This window comes from Perognathus longimembris, chromosome 8 (genome assembly GCF_023159225.1).
Source record: "Perognathus longimembris pacificus isolate PPM17 chromosome 8, ASM2315922v1, whole genome shotgun sequence".
Taxonomy (NCBI): Eukaryota; Metazoa; Chordata; class Mammalia; order Rodentia; family Heteromyidae; genus Perognathus; species Perognathus longimembris.
Window position 1 is genome coordinate 37,022,597 of NC_063168.1, and position 16,866 is coordinate 37,039,462.

The following is a 16,866-nucleotide window of genomic DNA, read 5'->3' on the forward strand; positions in this document are numbered from 1 at the left end:
AAAATGGTAGATTGGCCTTCCTAGATTCTGTTGTTTTCTCAATTGCCAAGATGTTAGAGGTACTATGTCCTGAACTTAACTCTGGGGAAAAATGTACATTTCTATAAAGTTCTTAAGTGATGCTGAGGCTGCTGGTTCAAACAGATTCTCTTTGGGTTATTTTTCAAACAGAATAATTGTTTTAATGTATTTTGTATCTTACCACTGTTGCAGCATTCTTGTTTTCCCTGAACATCCAGAATATTGTGACTAAGGATGTCAGAGTCCTCAAAATCCCATTCCATTTTGAGGGCAACGACTTTCCACATATTACAATGATGTTGGACAAGTTGTAGGGCTTGAAAATTGATGCCTTGAGTACTACCTAGAACATGAAATAATAGTAAGTGTTTTGTTGTTCTTGTTTTATTGAATCAACTCTTAAGTGGAATGGATATCATTCCTGAGCTAGTAAAATGTATAGGACATATCAGCAAAAGTTAAGATCACCAACTCTCTCTCTTGCTACCCGTGTGTGTGCAAATACACACGCACACACATAATATATATATACATACATACACACACATATACATATTATATGGGTATATGTGGTCTGGATCTCAAATGTAGTACCCAATTAACAGTGGTAAGCCACAGAGCTCTAGTACAATGCATATGACATAGCTAGTGCATTCCAATAGGTATTGTATGGATAAGCTACAGTGTGTGCTGAGGACATAGACAACCCTCCAGGAGTCCAGCCAACAAGGCCGAAAGGTGGTGAGCCAGGGCAACAAGTAGGTTGTAGAAAATCTACTGCTGGAAGAAATGCAACCTTCAAGTGGTATCAAATCAAATACATAATCACCCAAAGGGCTCCTGGGACAATCAGTCTGACCCGTGCAGCTGAAGGACCTGTATCTCCCCACACCAAGACCAATTGAGGCCTTCCCAGACTTTCACTTCCGCTCGCTGTGGCGCCAGGCTTTTCCCGCCAAAGTCGCTGGCGCTTGCACACTGCGCATGTGCGGATCGGCCGAAGCAGCACCATGGAGGCGGCGGCGGAGGAGGGTAACCTGTTGCGCCAGTGCCCGTTGCTTTTGCCCCAAAACCGGGAGAAAACTGTGTATGAGGGGTTCATTTCGGCTCAGGTACTCGTTTAGTTGTTTCTCTCTTCTGGGACAGCCTCTCCTCGGGGCGTCTCGCCCCTGTGGAAGTTTGCGAACCAGGGTTAGCGACCAAGACGTGGGGAACGGTGAGACCAGAAGCGGGAGAGATGTGGCCGCCCCTTGTAGGGGCTTGACTTGCGGAATGGGCGTGGCCAGAGGCAGCGCGCGTCCAGCCCCCTCGAGTTGATTGAAGGGTGCTCGGAAAACCCGGACGCTGAGGTCTTTTGAAGGGAAACTTAACTTTGGCTCGTTGCCAACTCTGCGGTATATTTTTGTAAGAAATCTGGACCAAGACGAAATTATTTGCCTTTCCGGAGTTCGTTACACACGGCACGGTTTCGAATGTTCACGTTCAGCCGCATCATCCCCAGCACTGAGACAGATTTAAGAAATAATGGTTCTTGTATTAGAGTGGAAGAAATGAAGACCTGGGAAACTGAGAGTTGTCTGGGGTCACATCAGATTCTCCTTAACCCGAAGCTGTCTGGTTATGCTCCCTTATTTTCCCCTCTACTTTGCACCCCAAGTTACCTAAGGATAGGATTTAGAGTACAGACTTTTCCTCCTTGAACTTCACTCTCACCCCTTAACTCTGTCCTCAGCACTCCTTAGGGATGGGCTGAGGGGAGAATCCTATCCTGGAAATTGTTTCGTTTTTGGAAGTCTCTTCAAAATAGGTTATTCTTTAAGAACTGTGAGTGCCTTATCAAATCCACTTGTGAATGAATCATTTACTTGCCCCTAAGAATGTTAGAGAGTAAGGTTAACCAAATTGTGATTAGTGAAAGGTGATCGATACCCTTGAGCTTCTCTGTTTTTAAATGTATATTACCATCACCACAAGTAGAGACGTTAAAACTCATAAGGAAAAAAGTGAGTTCACCTTTCTTTCCTCAATAATTGAATTACCCAATTGTAAATATGATTCACTTGCACACAACATTTAGGGAAGTTCAAAAGATAAAATCACTATATTATATTATTTGTAGGAATCATGTTATTCTTAAGGAGTAACACCTTAAGGAAAGTACCATGTGTCTGTATCTTCTATAAGAAACACGTAGTCATCAGAATTCGATTATTTTTTTCTTGTACTGTAGCTACAATTATAATTTGTATCTTTCTTAAGCAGGTTAAATATTAACCTAAATATTGTATGTTTTTTCTACATATTCAAAGTTTATGGAAAATTATCAAGGATGTACTAAGAATTTAAGCATACTCATTACCCAAGTATTTTCTAATTTGAATTACTCTTCAGTGTGGAAAATGGGTAGGCATCTATTCATATTTACCTGAACCATTTGACATGAAGTCAAAGACATAGTACCTATTTATCCCTAAATACTTCAGCATACATTTCTTAAGAACAGGGATGCACTCATACATAGCTACCACAGTATAGTTACTGAAATTGGGACATTTAATCATGATGCAATACCAGTATCTGACCTAGAGTCCATAGTTACATTTTGTTAATGGTACAGTCACTTATTTTATATTTCCCTCATCCCTCCCTGTTTCATGACACATTATATTTGTGTTCTGTTTAACCCGAAGCCAGGTGAAGCACATGAAGTCGGCTGGTTCCACGGTTGAGTATGTTAACTTTGATTCCTTGGTTAGAGTGGCATCAAATTAACCTTTTGTAATTAGCAAAATTTTGGGGAGATATGTTGAGTCATAAAATATTCATTCACATATCTTAGTTTCAGATTTCTTGACTCTTCCTTTGAGTTAATCCTTACTCCTATAGTTGCAAAATGATGCTCTAATACTATCGGAGCCAGCATTTTATTTTTACTCGAACAAACTGATGAATAAAAAAGTTATAATTGAATATGACCATTACCTTCTTAACTTGACTCTAATTACCCCAGATTTTACCAGTGAGAACACATTTTTATTTACTTATTCTTAAGACCTTGCTGGTATAAATCTCTTATCACTGGTTTAAAAGTCTCCTGTAAATACTGACCTGGAATGTTTTACATCAGCAATTTTTAAAAGTTATATAATTTCTATTCATGTTTCTTTTCCATTCAAGAGTTGTTAAGGTTAAAAAAATTGGTGGAAATAATTTTTACTTAGACTTTTTAACTCTTATTTTTAGTTTTATTAAATTTCAATTTATAGATAACATTGCTTATGAAACATCTTCTCTGTGAAACTTAGTGTTTTTTTCCTGTGACCTAATGGTATGTATATATGCATATATATACACATATATACATATTTATTTAGATATAGTCTATATATTTGTAAATGACGCATTTATGATTTTAAAAACTCATGTACTTTATAATATTATGTTCTTTCCTCATGAGTGTATTTGGTTGCTTGTGCTCATCAAGTAATTTGTTCCCTTATCTTTTTAATATCTATAGGGGCTTTTTAACTGGTTATCTTTTGCTACATAACTTTTCCAAACCTTCTTGGCCTAAAACATTTTAACATGTATACTTATAACTAAGTAATATTTTTGTATCTTCAGACCAAGAATCCTCTAGCAGGTCAGTTGATATTTCTCTGTCAGGTCCTCTTGTATACTTGTAATAAAGATTTTTGTCAACAACTTGGTTATCTAAAAGTTTACTAGCGTTGGAGGATATCTTTCCAACATGATTTATTCACACAGCTATTGAATGCCTCCATTCCTTAGGACCTCAGTAATGTTACTTTTTTGTAATCACAAATAGCTGGCTTTCTCTGAGTAATAATATATTTCCTTAAGAAATCCTAACTTTTTCTTAAATCTGCCCAATACTTTTTTTTGTCTTCAGCTCTTATCAGGGTGTCACTCCAAGAATACTATTAGAGACTACATCTTTGGCATTTTTTTTCCCTCCCAATTCTGGGTCTTGAACTCAGGGCTTGGGTATTGCTCTTTTGCTCAAGGTTAGTGTTCTACCACTTGACTCATAGCACCACTTCTGGTTATTTTATTTTTTATTTTTTTGAGTAGTTTATTGAAGATATTCTCATGGATGTTCCTCCCTGGGCTGACTTCAAACTGTGATCCCCAGAACTCAGCCTTTTGAGTAGCTAGGATTACTGGCATAAGCTACCACCACCCAGCTGACTTAAAAAAATGTGTCCTTTGTTACTATTTAATGTGATAATGGTTTCCCCTAGCTTGTCAAATATGTAAACATAATGATGCAAGCTTTAATTTTTAGCTAGGTCAATTAATCTTGGTGACTTTTGTTTCGGTTTCTTCTGATTTTTCTCTTCATTATGGGTCTTTTCTCCTTTGGATACCTGGTATACTTTGATTGGATGTCAGACACGAATACTCTCCCATTTTAATGTAATTTTAATTTTTGCCTTTTTCTTTATTTCTTTTCTGAGTATAGTCAGCTCATTCATTACTTTGGCCTCCACCTCCCATCCCTCTTCCTCCTCCTCATTATTTACTTCTTTTTCCTCTTCTTCCTTGGTATTAGTAATCTCTAAGTATTATTAAGATTTGTTGAGAATGATAGTTAAATTATTTGTAAAAAGTTGAATCTTTTTAAGGTTTGCTTTTAATCTTCGTTAGGCAGAACCAGTACACAAATTAATTACACAGTACACAAATTAAACTAATTGAATTTATCTTTGTCCTTGAGGTTCCTGTGCTACAAGATTTTTCAGGTTGGAACATTACTGTAACCAAGCTTGGGTTGTAGCCCACTGGGAGATTAGATGTTTAGCATGTTTCAGGCCTTAGTTTTAGGTAGGTTTAGGTCCTAGTATACTTCCTTAAGAAAAGAAAAAGAAGATTGGGTTTTATATTCTATTTTTGTGGGTCACAAATTCAGCTATTTTTTTCCTCTTTATTGTCTGAAAATAATGTACCTTCAGTCCATTAAAAAGAGTGGGAGGATAAATTCTGCCTGTTAGTTCATTTTTATAAAAGCAAAATCATGTAAGATTTCTATTTCATGTGTTCTTTTTTTTAAAGTGTTGTTTTGAGAAGACTGTTATCACTCTGTTCCCCTTAGAAGTTATTTAATGTTTTTCCTAGAGGCCCTGGGTTTTTTTTTATTTAAAATTTTTTTTATTCAGATAGATATATTTCGAAGTTTGTTATTTATTCTTCCTGTATGTACAGTTATCCTTTTTGATGTTAATTTTGAGAAAGTGTACTTGGACTCCAATTTAAAATATTCTTTCTTACTATTTTATAATCCTTTTCAAGTTTTCCAATTATATGTGCATTGGTCATTTTTGCTTGTTTTCTACTTTAACATTTTTTTTCTTCCTTGAGCAGCTTTGAACTGTACTCTCCCATTTTAATATAATTTTGATTTTGCCTTTTTCCTTATTTCTTTCCTGAGTATAGTCAGCTCATTCATTACTGTGGGCTTCTCCTCCCATCCCTCTTCCTCCTCCTCATTCTTCTCCACTTCTTTTTCCTCTTCCTCCTTCTCCTGTTCTTTTTTCTAGCTTTAGTTTTGAAATGTCAGAATCTATTTCTGAATGTTCAACAAAAGGTATTTGTTCAGCATTATAATTTTTTTAAAGTTTGTTCTTATGGGGTCTGCTGTTATCTGAAATATGTTGATTCTCTTTTGAGTCTGTTGGTGTCTCATAGTACCTTTGGATTGATGAACATAATGTTTATTTTTATGAACATTTAGTCCCATTGCAATTATTGATAGAATTCTTAACTGAAGAGTACTCTCCTCTGTTGGAGAAGCCAAGTGCAGCTTATTTAACAGATGATTTTTTGTTGTTGTTGTTGTTGAGCAGGAAGAGTAATACATAAAGGCATAGAACTTTTAGATTATTTCTTTCTAACATTAAGTTTTCAAAGGATGTTTCTATTAATCTATTTATTATCTTATCCTAAAACATTTTCTTTTCAAGGAAATTTTCATGCTTTTTTAATGCATTTAATTACTTACTTATTTTGAATCAGAATTTTGCCATGTATCTCAATTTGCCTTGAGTTTGAAATCTTCTTGCTTCATGTCTTTGTAATGGGATTATTGGCATATACTGCCAAACTCACACCTTGGCTTTTTGTTCACATTAAGCCTCCTCTTTGTAGCTAGTTCCTCAAACTACCAGCATCCCATGTCATTTTTCCACCTAGTCCAATCCACTCATTCTTTCTTTCATGAAACTTTTTTTCTCTATTGACATTTTTAACTCCTCATAAATTTGTAGGAGCCCCAGAGTGGGATCTACTAAAAAATGAGCTGTATTTTTCTTCCTAATGATAATTTGGCATTTTTTGAGTTGCTTGACTTGCAGAAAGCATAGAAGTTTTGTGATTTTATTTATAATACTGATCTGTACAGTTTGGAGGAGAATGTCCTATAGAAATTCAAGTTTAGGGGAACCCTCAGTTCTGTACTCTACAGTCTTGGAAAATATGCTTTTTATAGGCAGTATTTTCTAGATTCCTTAATTACAAACAGCCTAATATTGAACATTTTCTTGAATTCGACAAGTATTGTGGGATGTGACATAGCATTTGACCTTTTTAAAATGGCTGGAACTTTGGAAGTTTATTCATTTAAGTAACTGCATAAATCTCTATAGTAGAATAGTTTTACTATTTTCAGTATGAATTCCAGATTGTTCTTACACCTATGTGCAGGATGTCTCTAAAGTTAGTAATACTTTTTAGTGTTTTAATGAAATAGTGAATTATTGTTATTTGACCTTTAGAAAAGGTCACTAGTACATTTTGTTTCATTTTTTTAAAGGACATTTAAATGTAATGAAAGTCAGAACTGTAATATTACCATGAAAGTAAAGGTTATGGGGTACATTTAATTGTGTTCCTCTGTTTTTGAATCTACTTTGAGGGAGACTGTGCTAAAATTCCACATGGTAATTGTTTTTCGAGAATTTTATTACTCTTTTCATTTTATACTGTTGGAGTAAAAGATTACATTTCTGTTTGTCTTTTTCTGCTTATTTTTACTCAAATTTCACACGCATTATCCTATTTAAGTACAAAGTTTAAACTATTTACCCATTCACTTTCCAAAGAAAGTAAACTGAATATACTTTTCAGAGAACAATGCTCTCCTCCTGCCCTGCTCTTTAGAAGTGCCTGAATAAAATTCTGCATGTTCATATGTATAACTGTTGAACATTTAGATCAAAATAGCTTAACATGTTCCAAATTTTATTTATTAAAGGTTTAATAGTATGAGATGATTAAATATACCATGGTTAAATATTTACATTACCTAAAAATGCAGTATTATTTTCTTAAAATTTAGAAAGTAAGTTACAAGCATGGAGCTTGTAATGTACTATTTGTTCTTAATTTATATGATCATTTTTTCTTCTCTATTTAATCCAATTTGCAGGCATTTTTAAAGAACGTGGGTTTAAGTTTTACTCTCTTTGAAAATAGTATCTTCGTGTCTTGATTTCCCATGAATACAATTTTGACATAGGTTTGAATTCCAATTTTTAAGTGCTGTATTCTGTAGCTTGTATTTTTCAAGTGCAAAAAATTCAGGTAAATTTTATTTCTCTTAGAAAATGTAGCAAAATACTTCCTGTGTATGTGACTCTTTTAATAATGTTTAGCATTAAGTGAAGATGAAACTTTGAACATTTAAACTATTTTCCACAGGGAAGAGATTTCCATCTTAGAATATTGTTGCCTAAAGACTTGAAACTGAAGAATGCAAGGTAATGTGATGCTTAGTTACACACATGTATTTTGGTGGGATTGACACCCTATGTACTGTGTTTAGTGAGAAGAGATTTGCTTAAAATGCTTAGCAATAAATGCCTTCAGCAAACTCAAAACATTTGTTTTTTCCATACAAAAAAGTGTGGCATTTGTAAGTTATTTTCTTACTATTAATTGCTTTTGTAAGGTAAGTCATTAATTCTTTGTTGTTTTTATTTAAGCAGTAAACAGTAATTGTGTATATTTTCCCAAAAAGTGCATAATAGGATTGTAAAGAGAAAATGCAAAAGGAATAGAAGATTCTTCTCCAACTTCTAGCCAATATTCCTGGTAGTAGTATGGGAATACCCATATCCCATATTATCAATTTAGTTCTGGTATAAATTATGTACAGCTACTCACTTATTGGCAGAGCCAGTAAATCTGGAAATAAAGTTAATACTTCAGGCATCAACAGAAATATCAGTTATGTTCTTAAAGATCTGTGAAGCAGAATGATGGAATTGGAATCCAGAAATGTTTATGAGTTGAACTGAGGATTTTGTGACTGATTGATTAAAAAGAGAACAAGAAAATGCCTTCTAAGTTCTTCACCCAGTGCACTAAGTTCAGGAAGATAACATGGATGGAAAAGTGGGAAGAAGATGGTTTCAAGGCATATTGGTTGTTAAATGTTGAAGATTTCTATTTAGTAAGTAGTAGTACATTGGTGAGGAACAAATGTTAAGAATTGGAGTGAAGGTGAATGTGGAAGATGAATTTGAAACGCTGACTAAAAAATAGACATTCTAGTGCCTGAATCTGTGTGGTAGAAAGAAAACATAATGACAGGACCTTGAAAATATACTGTTATTTCAAAGACTGGTAAACTAAAGGGTAAGTTAATATGACCAGAATTAATCAGAAATATAAGAGGAAAGTTTGGACAGTAGTGTGTGTTATGAAACTAAATAAAAAGCCTGAGGAAGGTTGTGCTGAGCATTGCAAAGAGGTCAGGTTAGATATCATCCCATTTTGTGGACTGGCAGAAACCAGGTTATGTTTGGTTTGGAAAATTTTAATGCATAAACAAGAAATGTAGAAGTGTGAAGAAGAAAAGGAGAGGCCAAACTAGGGTATGCACTCAGCAAAGATTTAAGGATTGCTTTTTAAGAAAATATGATGTATATTTAAGAAAGTTAAATCATTAACAAGAAAAAACAATAGAAAATAGCTTAAGGATACCACAGTAATGAGATAATTAGTGAAATAAGTTGGTTATAGGGATTTGGAAGCATATTTTGCAGGAGGGTGCTATCTGTGAGCAGGTAAGTTAACTACTGTCATCAGGAAGGGATAAGGGTATGGAGTTTGATAAACCAAGAATAGAGGGTTGTAGAAGGCCATCATTTGGAGAACTCAGACTGCCTATTTCCAGATAGGTGAAAGTAATTATTTAGAGAAGTTGTATTGTATTTATTGAGCTAGACACCAGTGTCTTACATCTGTAATTTGAGAATGCTAAGGCCTGGAGGATCAGAATTCAAAGCCAGCTTTTGGAAAAAAAAAAAAAAAAGGAGATGGTGACTCCATTTCCAATTAATTAAGAAAATGTTTGATTAGATGCATGACTCAAGTGGTAGAGTACTGAGTAGGAGCAAAAGAGCTGAGTAAGAGTTCAAACTTCGGTAATGACCAAAAAAATAGAAAAGTTGCTTATTTATCAATATTGAAAGTACAGCAGGTAAGATAGATGAACTTTATCACTACCTATACTGTTAAAAGTATGCAATTATATTGCCCTAGAAATGAATAATACATTGGCACAGATGCTTTTTGAAATATAAATGTGGTAAATTATGATCCAAACTGTCATTTATATTTAGCATTCTTTAGTGGAGAATCTAGTTTTAAATAGAAAATTTGCTTTGGCTATGTTAATGTTAGAAAAAAGATACTGTTTGCATGTCATTTGTTGACTGAAGTTATTTATATTTGAAATTAAATTAATACTGACAGTTTGAAGACAAGGCTTTTAAAAGTATAAGTGGAAAAATTTTATTAACTTGCCAGAATTATGTTTATGTCATTCTTTTGATTATATGTGGATGTTTGTTAGCATACAAATAAGTATTTTTCTAATTCTAGATAGTGAATAAACCATTTTGTCCTATTAAAATTTTAGGTTACTATGTAGTTGGCAGCTGAAAAGCATACTTAGTGGATACCATCAAATAGTCAAGCAGGTAAGTCTTTCGGAAGGTTTATATTTTAAATGAGGATAGGAAACCAGTGAATTTGCTTTCCAAGGCTGTTATAACAAACTAGTGTAATAATTTCTGAGTTTTATAGTTTTCTGCTCTATCATATTTTAAGGAACTGTACATTATATGTTATGTTTTCTGGAATCCTGTGCAGATCCCCAGGCAACATTTATGTTGAAATTAATTTTCATCTGAGATTTAATGTTTTCTTAATATATTATTTCCTGGATGGCATCTATGAAAACTGAATCTAGACATAGATTATCTGTGATTATATGTGATTATCTGTGGCAAACATGGAATTTTGGTCTCTAAGTCAATAATGGAAACTGTATTAGGAAAACCATGACATCATATATATTTGCATAACCACAGAATATAAAGGTAGCTAGTGAGTTATAGTCAAGATTAATTAATTATTATTAGTTCCTATGATATCTAAACATTCCTTTAAAGGTTACAGCAAGCTTACAAAAGGGCTACTTAGAAACTGAAAAATAGTGGAATACTTCTCATAAAAAATAAGTATTAGTTGTATTGAGTATTTTTGATGTCTTATTAATTAGTGTGCTTTTATTTTTTATATTTTTTCTATGTTATGGTAAGTTATGTGTGATACATGCCATGGAGAATCACCCACATTAAACTATACATATCGAGTCACAAAGAAATACTGGGGTAAACAAATTTGTGGAATTTGTGCCATCACCCTAGTTGTATCATTGTAGCAGTTGTTTTTTTTTAATGTATGTTTGAATTATTTCACTTGATTTTCTTTTTACTTTCCACAAATTCTGTGACTTTATATTACACACTAAAGTTTAAGAATGGCTATATTGAGATATTTACATGGCCCAGAGAATTGATTATTGAAAGCTCAGCAAAATAATAAATTGTAATTTTTTTCTCCAAATCAAGATATCTAGAAAAAATTCTGAAGTTTTTTTTTTTTTAAAGGATATCTCTGTTTTGTGGTTGATTATGTAGAACTCAGTATTTGAGTTTTAATTTTATTTCAAAGTTTAGTTGACTATTACTTAGGCCAAGTAGTCAGCACAGTTTTTGTATAAATGACCATAATCATCTTTTTAGGCCTTATGGACCATTAGTCTCTGTCACAAATATTTTACTCTGTTCTTACAACACCCAAGCATAGGCAAGTGGAAAATGAATGGACAGGGCTGCAAGTCTGTAAGACTTTATTTCTGACAATAGCTGTCAAGCTAGATCTAGCCTTTGGGCTGTAGTTTGCAGAACCTTGATATAATTTATTATTTATCTATAGCAAACTAAAAGAAAGAAATCATCCAAAAAAGGGTAGTCTAAGATGTATAATACAAACATAACTCTGTTAAGATAGTGAGTGATATACCTTTGTGCATTGTTGAAATATCTTAGGGTTTTTATTTTTGTAACCTTAAAAGACTGAATAAATTTCCATTTGAATTTGTTGAAACATGTGGTGGTGGTGGTGCAATGCTTCTAAAAATAAGAAAATACAGAAAAATGTTATAGTTTTCCCAGGGAGCAATATGAAACTATTTTCTTTACTTCCTTTTTATTTTGTAGTTACTTAAGAAATATCCTTTATTCATTCTGTCATTTTCCTTTTTTTGCCTTTACAATGTGATATTTTTTATTTTATTGAAGGTTTCTCCTTTTGATGTAGTGTGGGTTAATTGTGTAGGCCAAAAATGAGAACTTCTAGTGGTCTTTAAGATCAAGGAAAATATTAAAGCATATGTTGATAAGTAATTAATTCATTAACTAGACTTTTAAAATCATGGAGTTGTTGAGTTTCTTCTTTATATTTACATCTTTTTCTTCCCTCTGCTTCTCCCTCCATGCCCTCGTCTTCTTAAAAATAATGATGTGATGTTAGATTTGTTAAACTTGGTAGTGAACACTGTCAAAGGAATACCACTGTGCAGGGTTTTAAGTGACTTGTAGGAAATTCAGTATATCTCACTAAAATTGATGAGCGTTTCAATTACTGTTACAAAATGAACAAACGTCACTATTGATGATTAAGGTGTAAATACGGCATTTTTTTTCACATTGACTTCAGCATATAATTTGTTTTAATGAGTGAAGGATTCTTTGTAAGTGTAAAATTAATTATAAATGTTTTATTTAGAGAATGCAGCACTCTCCTGATCTATTGAGCTTTATGATGGAGTTGAAGATGATTTTGGTAAGATTTTTTTTTCTAATTCTGTTATCATGTTCTGTATGTCTCCATTGTTTTTATAACCTTTGAAAGCTAGCTTGATTAGAATTCAGAACTTTTCAACTTCCAGTCATTTTATGTTTTATTTTACTAGGTACTTAAATGTGGGTAGTACTGTCTTCAAATGCACTAGAAATAGAACTATGTGGAGAAATTAGTTTGAATAAATCATGAATGTGGTAAACTTGACACTAGATTTAGGCAAATAGTGAAGAAATGAAATGAATTTCTCACCTGTCAGGGAATTTAGCATCTGAGGAGAGGTTACATGGTCATACATAAACAAGTGAAATATGATTACTTTTGTATATAGCCACAGATTCCTAAAGAAACTTCTTAAGTCTTTATTACATATATATGTGTGTGTGTGTGTATGTGTGTATGTGTGTGTATATAGGTATTAATATAGAGTATATACTGGTATATACTATATATATACATATTTGTAAATATGTATATGTGTAGTATGTATTCATATAAAGTATATGCATATATACATTTGTCAATCATATTTCCTCCTGAACTTTTTTAAAAGAAAGAGATTGTAATAGTTTAATTGGAAATGTTAGACATTGTATCCCTTCCTTTGTTAGTGTATATCTTTTAATCTTCCTTTATATTCATATATATTTTTTAATCACTAAGTGGTTTTTGTTTGTTTTATATTTGTGATTGTAACCTTAGTGAAATCAATGAAATTTCCTTAATTGTATTGAATTAGTATCCACAATGTTCAATATTGGTTTGTATGGTAATTAATTTATGCAATATCTCGCCATCTAATTCTTATGCTCATGTCATTTTTTTTTAAAAAAACAAAACTATGTGTCCTACATTGTGGATTTAATTTTTTAGATATTCATAAAATCTAAATGTCTGAAATTTGATTGTATATTCCCTACCTGAAAATCCATACTGCTCTAAAATGTCAGGCTCTTTGAATAGATACCCACAAGTAGAAAATTTCACTGTATAAAAGTTTGTTTAATGTACAAAATTATAAAAATATTGTTTAAAATTACTTCAATGCTAATAATATTGCTTTAAATTATTTTCGGGCCATGTGTATGAGGTGTATTTGAAATGTAAATTTTGTTTTTAGATTTGGTCACATCCCTAATATGTCTCATGTATATGTAAATATTTTAAATCTGGAAAAAAATTGACATACTTAACAGTGTTCACTTCAAGCATTTAGATGAGTATTAATCAACCTGTATCTTCCTTGTAATCTGCAGTTAGAGCTAAAGCTATTGTTAAATTGGGGTTCATCAATAGAATTTGGTCTGTCCAATAGCAAGTTTTCCATCAGCTTGCCACCTAATAATTTAAACCTCAAACACAAATCCTTGCCTGTTTCTACTATTAAGAATTTACAAGTGGTGATTTAATATATTTCTTTTCTTTTCTTTCTTTCTTTTTTGAATGCAGAGTTTCATGCATGGTGGGGAAATACTTGCTCTATCACTAGGCTATTTACCCAGCCCTTAAGTGGTCAAAATGATGTTGTTGTTTTTCTTTTATATAGTCCATCATCTGCATTTATTAGCTGTTTAATTTATTATTTGGCTATGTATTGAGGTAAAGCTCACTCTAGAGAGATGGGATAAGAACTTATTTCTCCTCTAAAAAAGTCAACATTTAGAATAATGAGTTGGTGCCTAGCCACTGTCACATGAAGTAAAGATTTCTTTTGAAGTATTATGACTTCATGAGGTATTTTGTAAAATGTGTTTGATTAGCTTTGATCCATTGTAATATTTTTTTTTCTGATTATACTTATCCATTTTGGTCAGTGTAGAGAATTTTTTCCTGTTGGCTCTGAATTCCATTCTTTCCTTTCTAGTTTTCCCAGGCTCATTTATTCATCTTAGTCTAGAATTGACTATTTCCAAATATGAAGGCTGGACAAGGTTTTTTTTGTTTTTTGGTTTGTTTGTTGTTTTGGTTTTTGGTTTTTTTTTTTTTTTTTTTTGCCAGTCCTGGGCCTTGGACTCAGGGCCTGAGCACTGTCCCTGGCTTCTTCCCGCTCAAGGCTAGCACTCTGCCACTTGAGCCACAGCGCCGCTTCTGGCCGTTTTCTGTATATGTGGTGCTGGGGAATCGAACCTAGGGCCTCGTGTATCCGAGGCAGGCACTCTTGCCACTAGGCTATATCCCCAGCCCCTGGTTTTTGGTTTTTGTTGCCAGTCCTTGAGCTTGAACTCAGGGCCTGAGCACTGTCCCTGGCTTCTTTTTGCTCAAGGCTAGCACTCTGCCACTTGAGCCACAGTGCCACTTCTGGCTTTTTCTATATAGGTGGTGCAGAGGAATTGAACCCAGGGCTTCATGTATACGAGATGAGCACTTTACCACTAGGCCATATTCCCAGCCCCTGGACTAGGATTTTTAATTATATGTGGATTTGGACTCAGCACTTGGCTCTCACTTGGTTTGCTTGATATCCACAGCTGGTTCTCTACCCCATTTGAACCATACTTTTTCTGCTATTATGTTTTATAAATGATTTTTAAAATAATTCCAGTTACATAATATCTTGAGGACCCAAATATCACATTTCATGTGAATGGATTTTATTTATACTTTATAAAATAGTTTAAAAGTATTTATATAATACTTTAAATAATCATTTCAAAGCAGTCCCATGGTATGGAATTTGGAATTTTTTTTGCTTGTGGCATCATGTTGGCACTTAGAAAGCTTAGATTTTATAGCATCTCAGTTTTTTTTTGTATAAAGATATTCAAATGTGTATCTTTTTTTGATAATCTCATGAGCATCTAAGTGTAGATATTTTTGTTTTCACCCCTAAGATACTTGTCTATGTTAGAAACTGGAAAGTTTTTGGTATTGTATTGCTTATAAAAATGTAAATTTTAGTTTTGTTTTAAAGACATCATTCGTGGATCTAAGAAGGAAAAGGGCTAGCAAGAAAATGATCTAGTTAGCTAAGTGATACAATATTGTTCTTTTGGGATTGGAGAGTAAAAATGAATAGTAATGAGAGAAATTAGCAGGTAGGCATTTACTATGCTAACAAGGTGATTAAATTAGGATGTGGTACACAGTGGCATACAAATGCATCAAGCTAGTCAATCTAGGTACAGAGTAGGCTTTTCTTTAAAAGACACTTATTTTAATGTAATGTATTATATCAATAGAAGGATAATGAAGCTTAGAAGATACTTTTTAGTTTTTATATTTTTCATCTCTGATAGGAACACTAGCCCAAGAAAATATTAAAATCTTCAGTTCATTCATGGTATAAAAATGGACACTTTACATGACCTTTTTGAGTCCTATAACGTTTTCACAACAAAAGAAATGAATAAGTAACCTATATTTTCTATGAAAATAATGAGCACTTTAGATAGGCACTAAGAAGATTATAAAGATGCATTTTGTAATCAGGCCCTAACAGTTCTTCATCTAGCATTTCACAGCTGATTCAAGATTTTTTTTCTCCTTAAAACAGGAAGCTGCGTTAAAGAATAGACAAGAGATAGATGTGCTGCTTCCTTCTCCCCATTTCTATTCAAGTCTTATTGAGGACATGGGAATTCTTGGTTGGGATAAGTATGTTTGTCTTAAAATATGCTTTTCAAATGCCTTTGTTTTAGACTGTGTTCCCATTTTTAGCACTAAATTTTATACCTGTTTGTAGTCAAAGGATTTCATTGTAATTAAAGTCTGTGATCCTAGTTGTTTCTATACGTTATCCAAAAACCACTGATTTGGAAAAAAATGACACATAAGTAAGATTTTATCTTAGAAGATACTTTCACTTAACCTTATATGTGTATCTATATAATGTGTAACTGTATGTGCATAATATTATACATTAGTCTTAATATTACTAAATTTATCCATGATTCAAAAGTGATGTTAAAGAAGTGAGTTTGGTGGTTTATTACTTAGAACCCCAGCTGCTCCAGAGGAGTGCTAGGAAGATTAGTAGTCTGAGGAAGACCAGAACAAACATACAAGATCCTATCTAAACCAATTGAAAAACAAAAATGACAAAGTGCAGCTCCTATCATAAGAGTGCTTACCTAGCAAGTTCAAAGACCCGAGTTCAATTCCTAATACTTGGTAAATAAAATAAAATAAAAGTAATGCTTAGAAATGTGAGAAAATATGAGACTAGAAAACTTGCAGTATTTTTTAGTGTGTGTGTTTTTGTAGATATGTATGATTTATTTTTGGTTATATAGTTTGGCCTTTCTGAATTTACATATATTTCAGGTGCTTTCATAATTTGAATAGTGAATTCAGTTAGCTACTAAATTGATACTAGCATAGTAAATTGTGTAATCCAGTCTTTCTAGTACCATTTGTTGGGTTGTGATGTAGGTCAGTGACAAAAGTACTTGCTTAGCAAGTGTAATGTCTTGAATTTGTTCTCTAGTACCAAAAAAGAAAGGCCCCCCCCCGCCCCCCCAAAAAAGCCCTCACAAAAACCAAACAACACTAGTACCATTTGTTGAAACGTTGCCTTTTTTTCCCCCAGTGTATATTCTGGGTTCCTTTGTCTAAAATCAGATGTATGTAGGTGTGTGTGGATTCATTTCTGAATCTTGTAATCTGTTT

General features: G+C 33.1%; 1 protein-coding gene across 1 annotated transcript in view; it reads left to right on the top strand.

Moving 5' to 3' along the window:
• The first annotated feature begins 1,031 nt into the window (after positions 1–1,031).
• Positions 1,032–16,866, top strand: part of Fancl (FA complementation group L) — a 48,083-nt gene continuing 32,248 nt past the window's right edge. The window contains exons 1-5 of the mRNA XM_048352881.1: positions 1,032–1,133; positions 7,741–7,799; positions 9,968–10,028; positions 12,184–12,240; positions 15,752–15,852. Coding sequence (XP_048208838.1) covers positions 1,032–1,133; positions 7,741–7,799; positions 9,968–10,028; positions 12,184–12,240; positions 15,752–15,852 — 380 coding nt within the window. The remainder of the gene's footprint in view (positions 1,134–7,740; positions 7,800–9,967; positions 10,029–12,183; positions 12,241–15,751; positions 15,853–16,866) is intronic.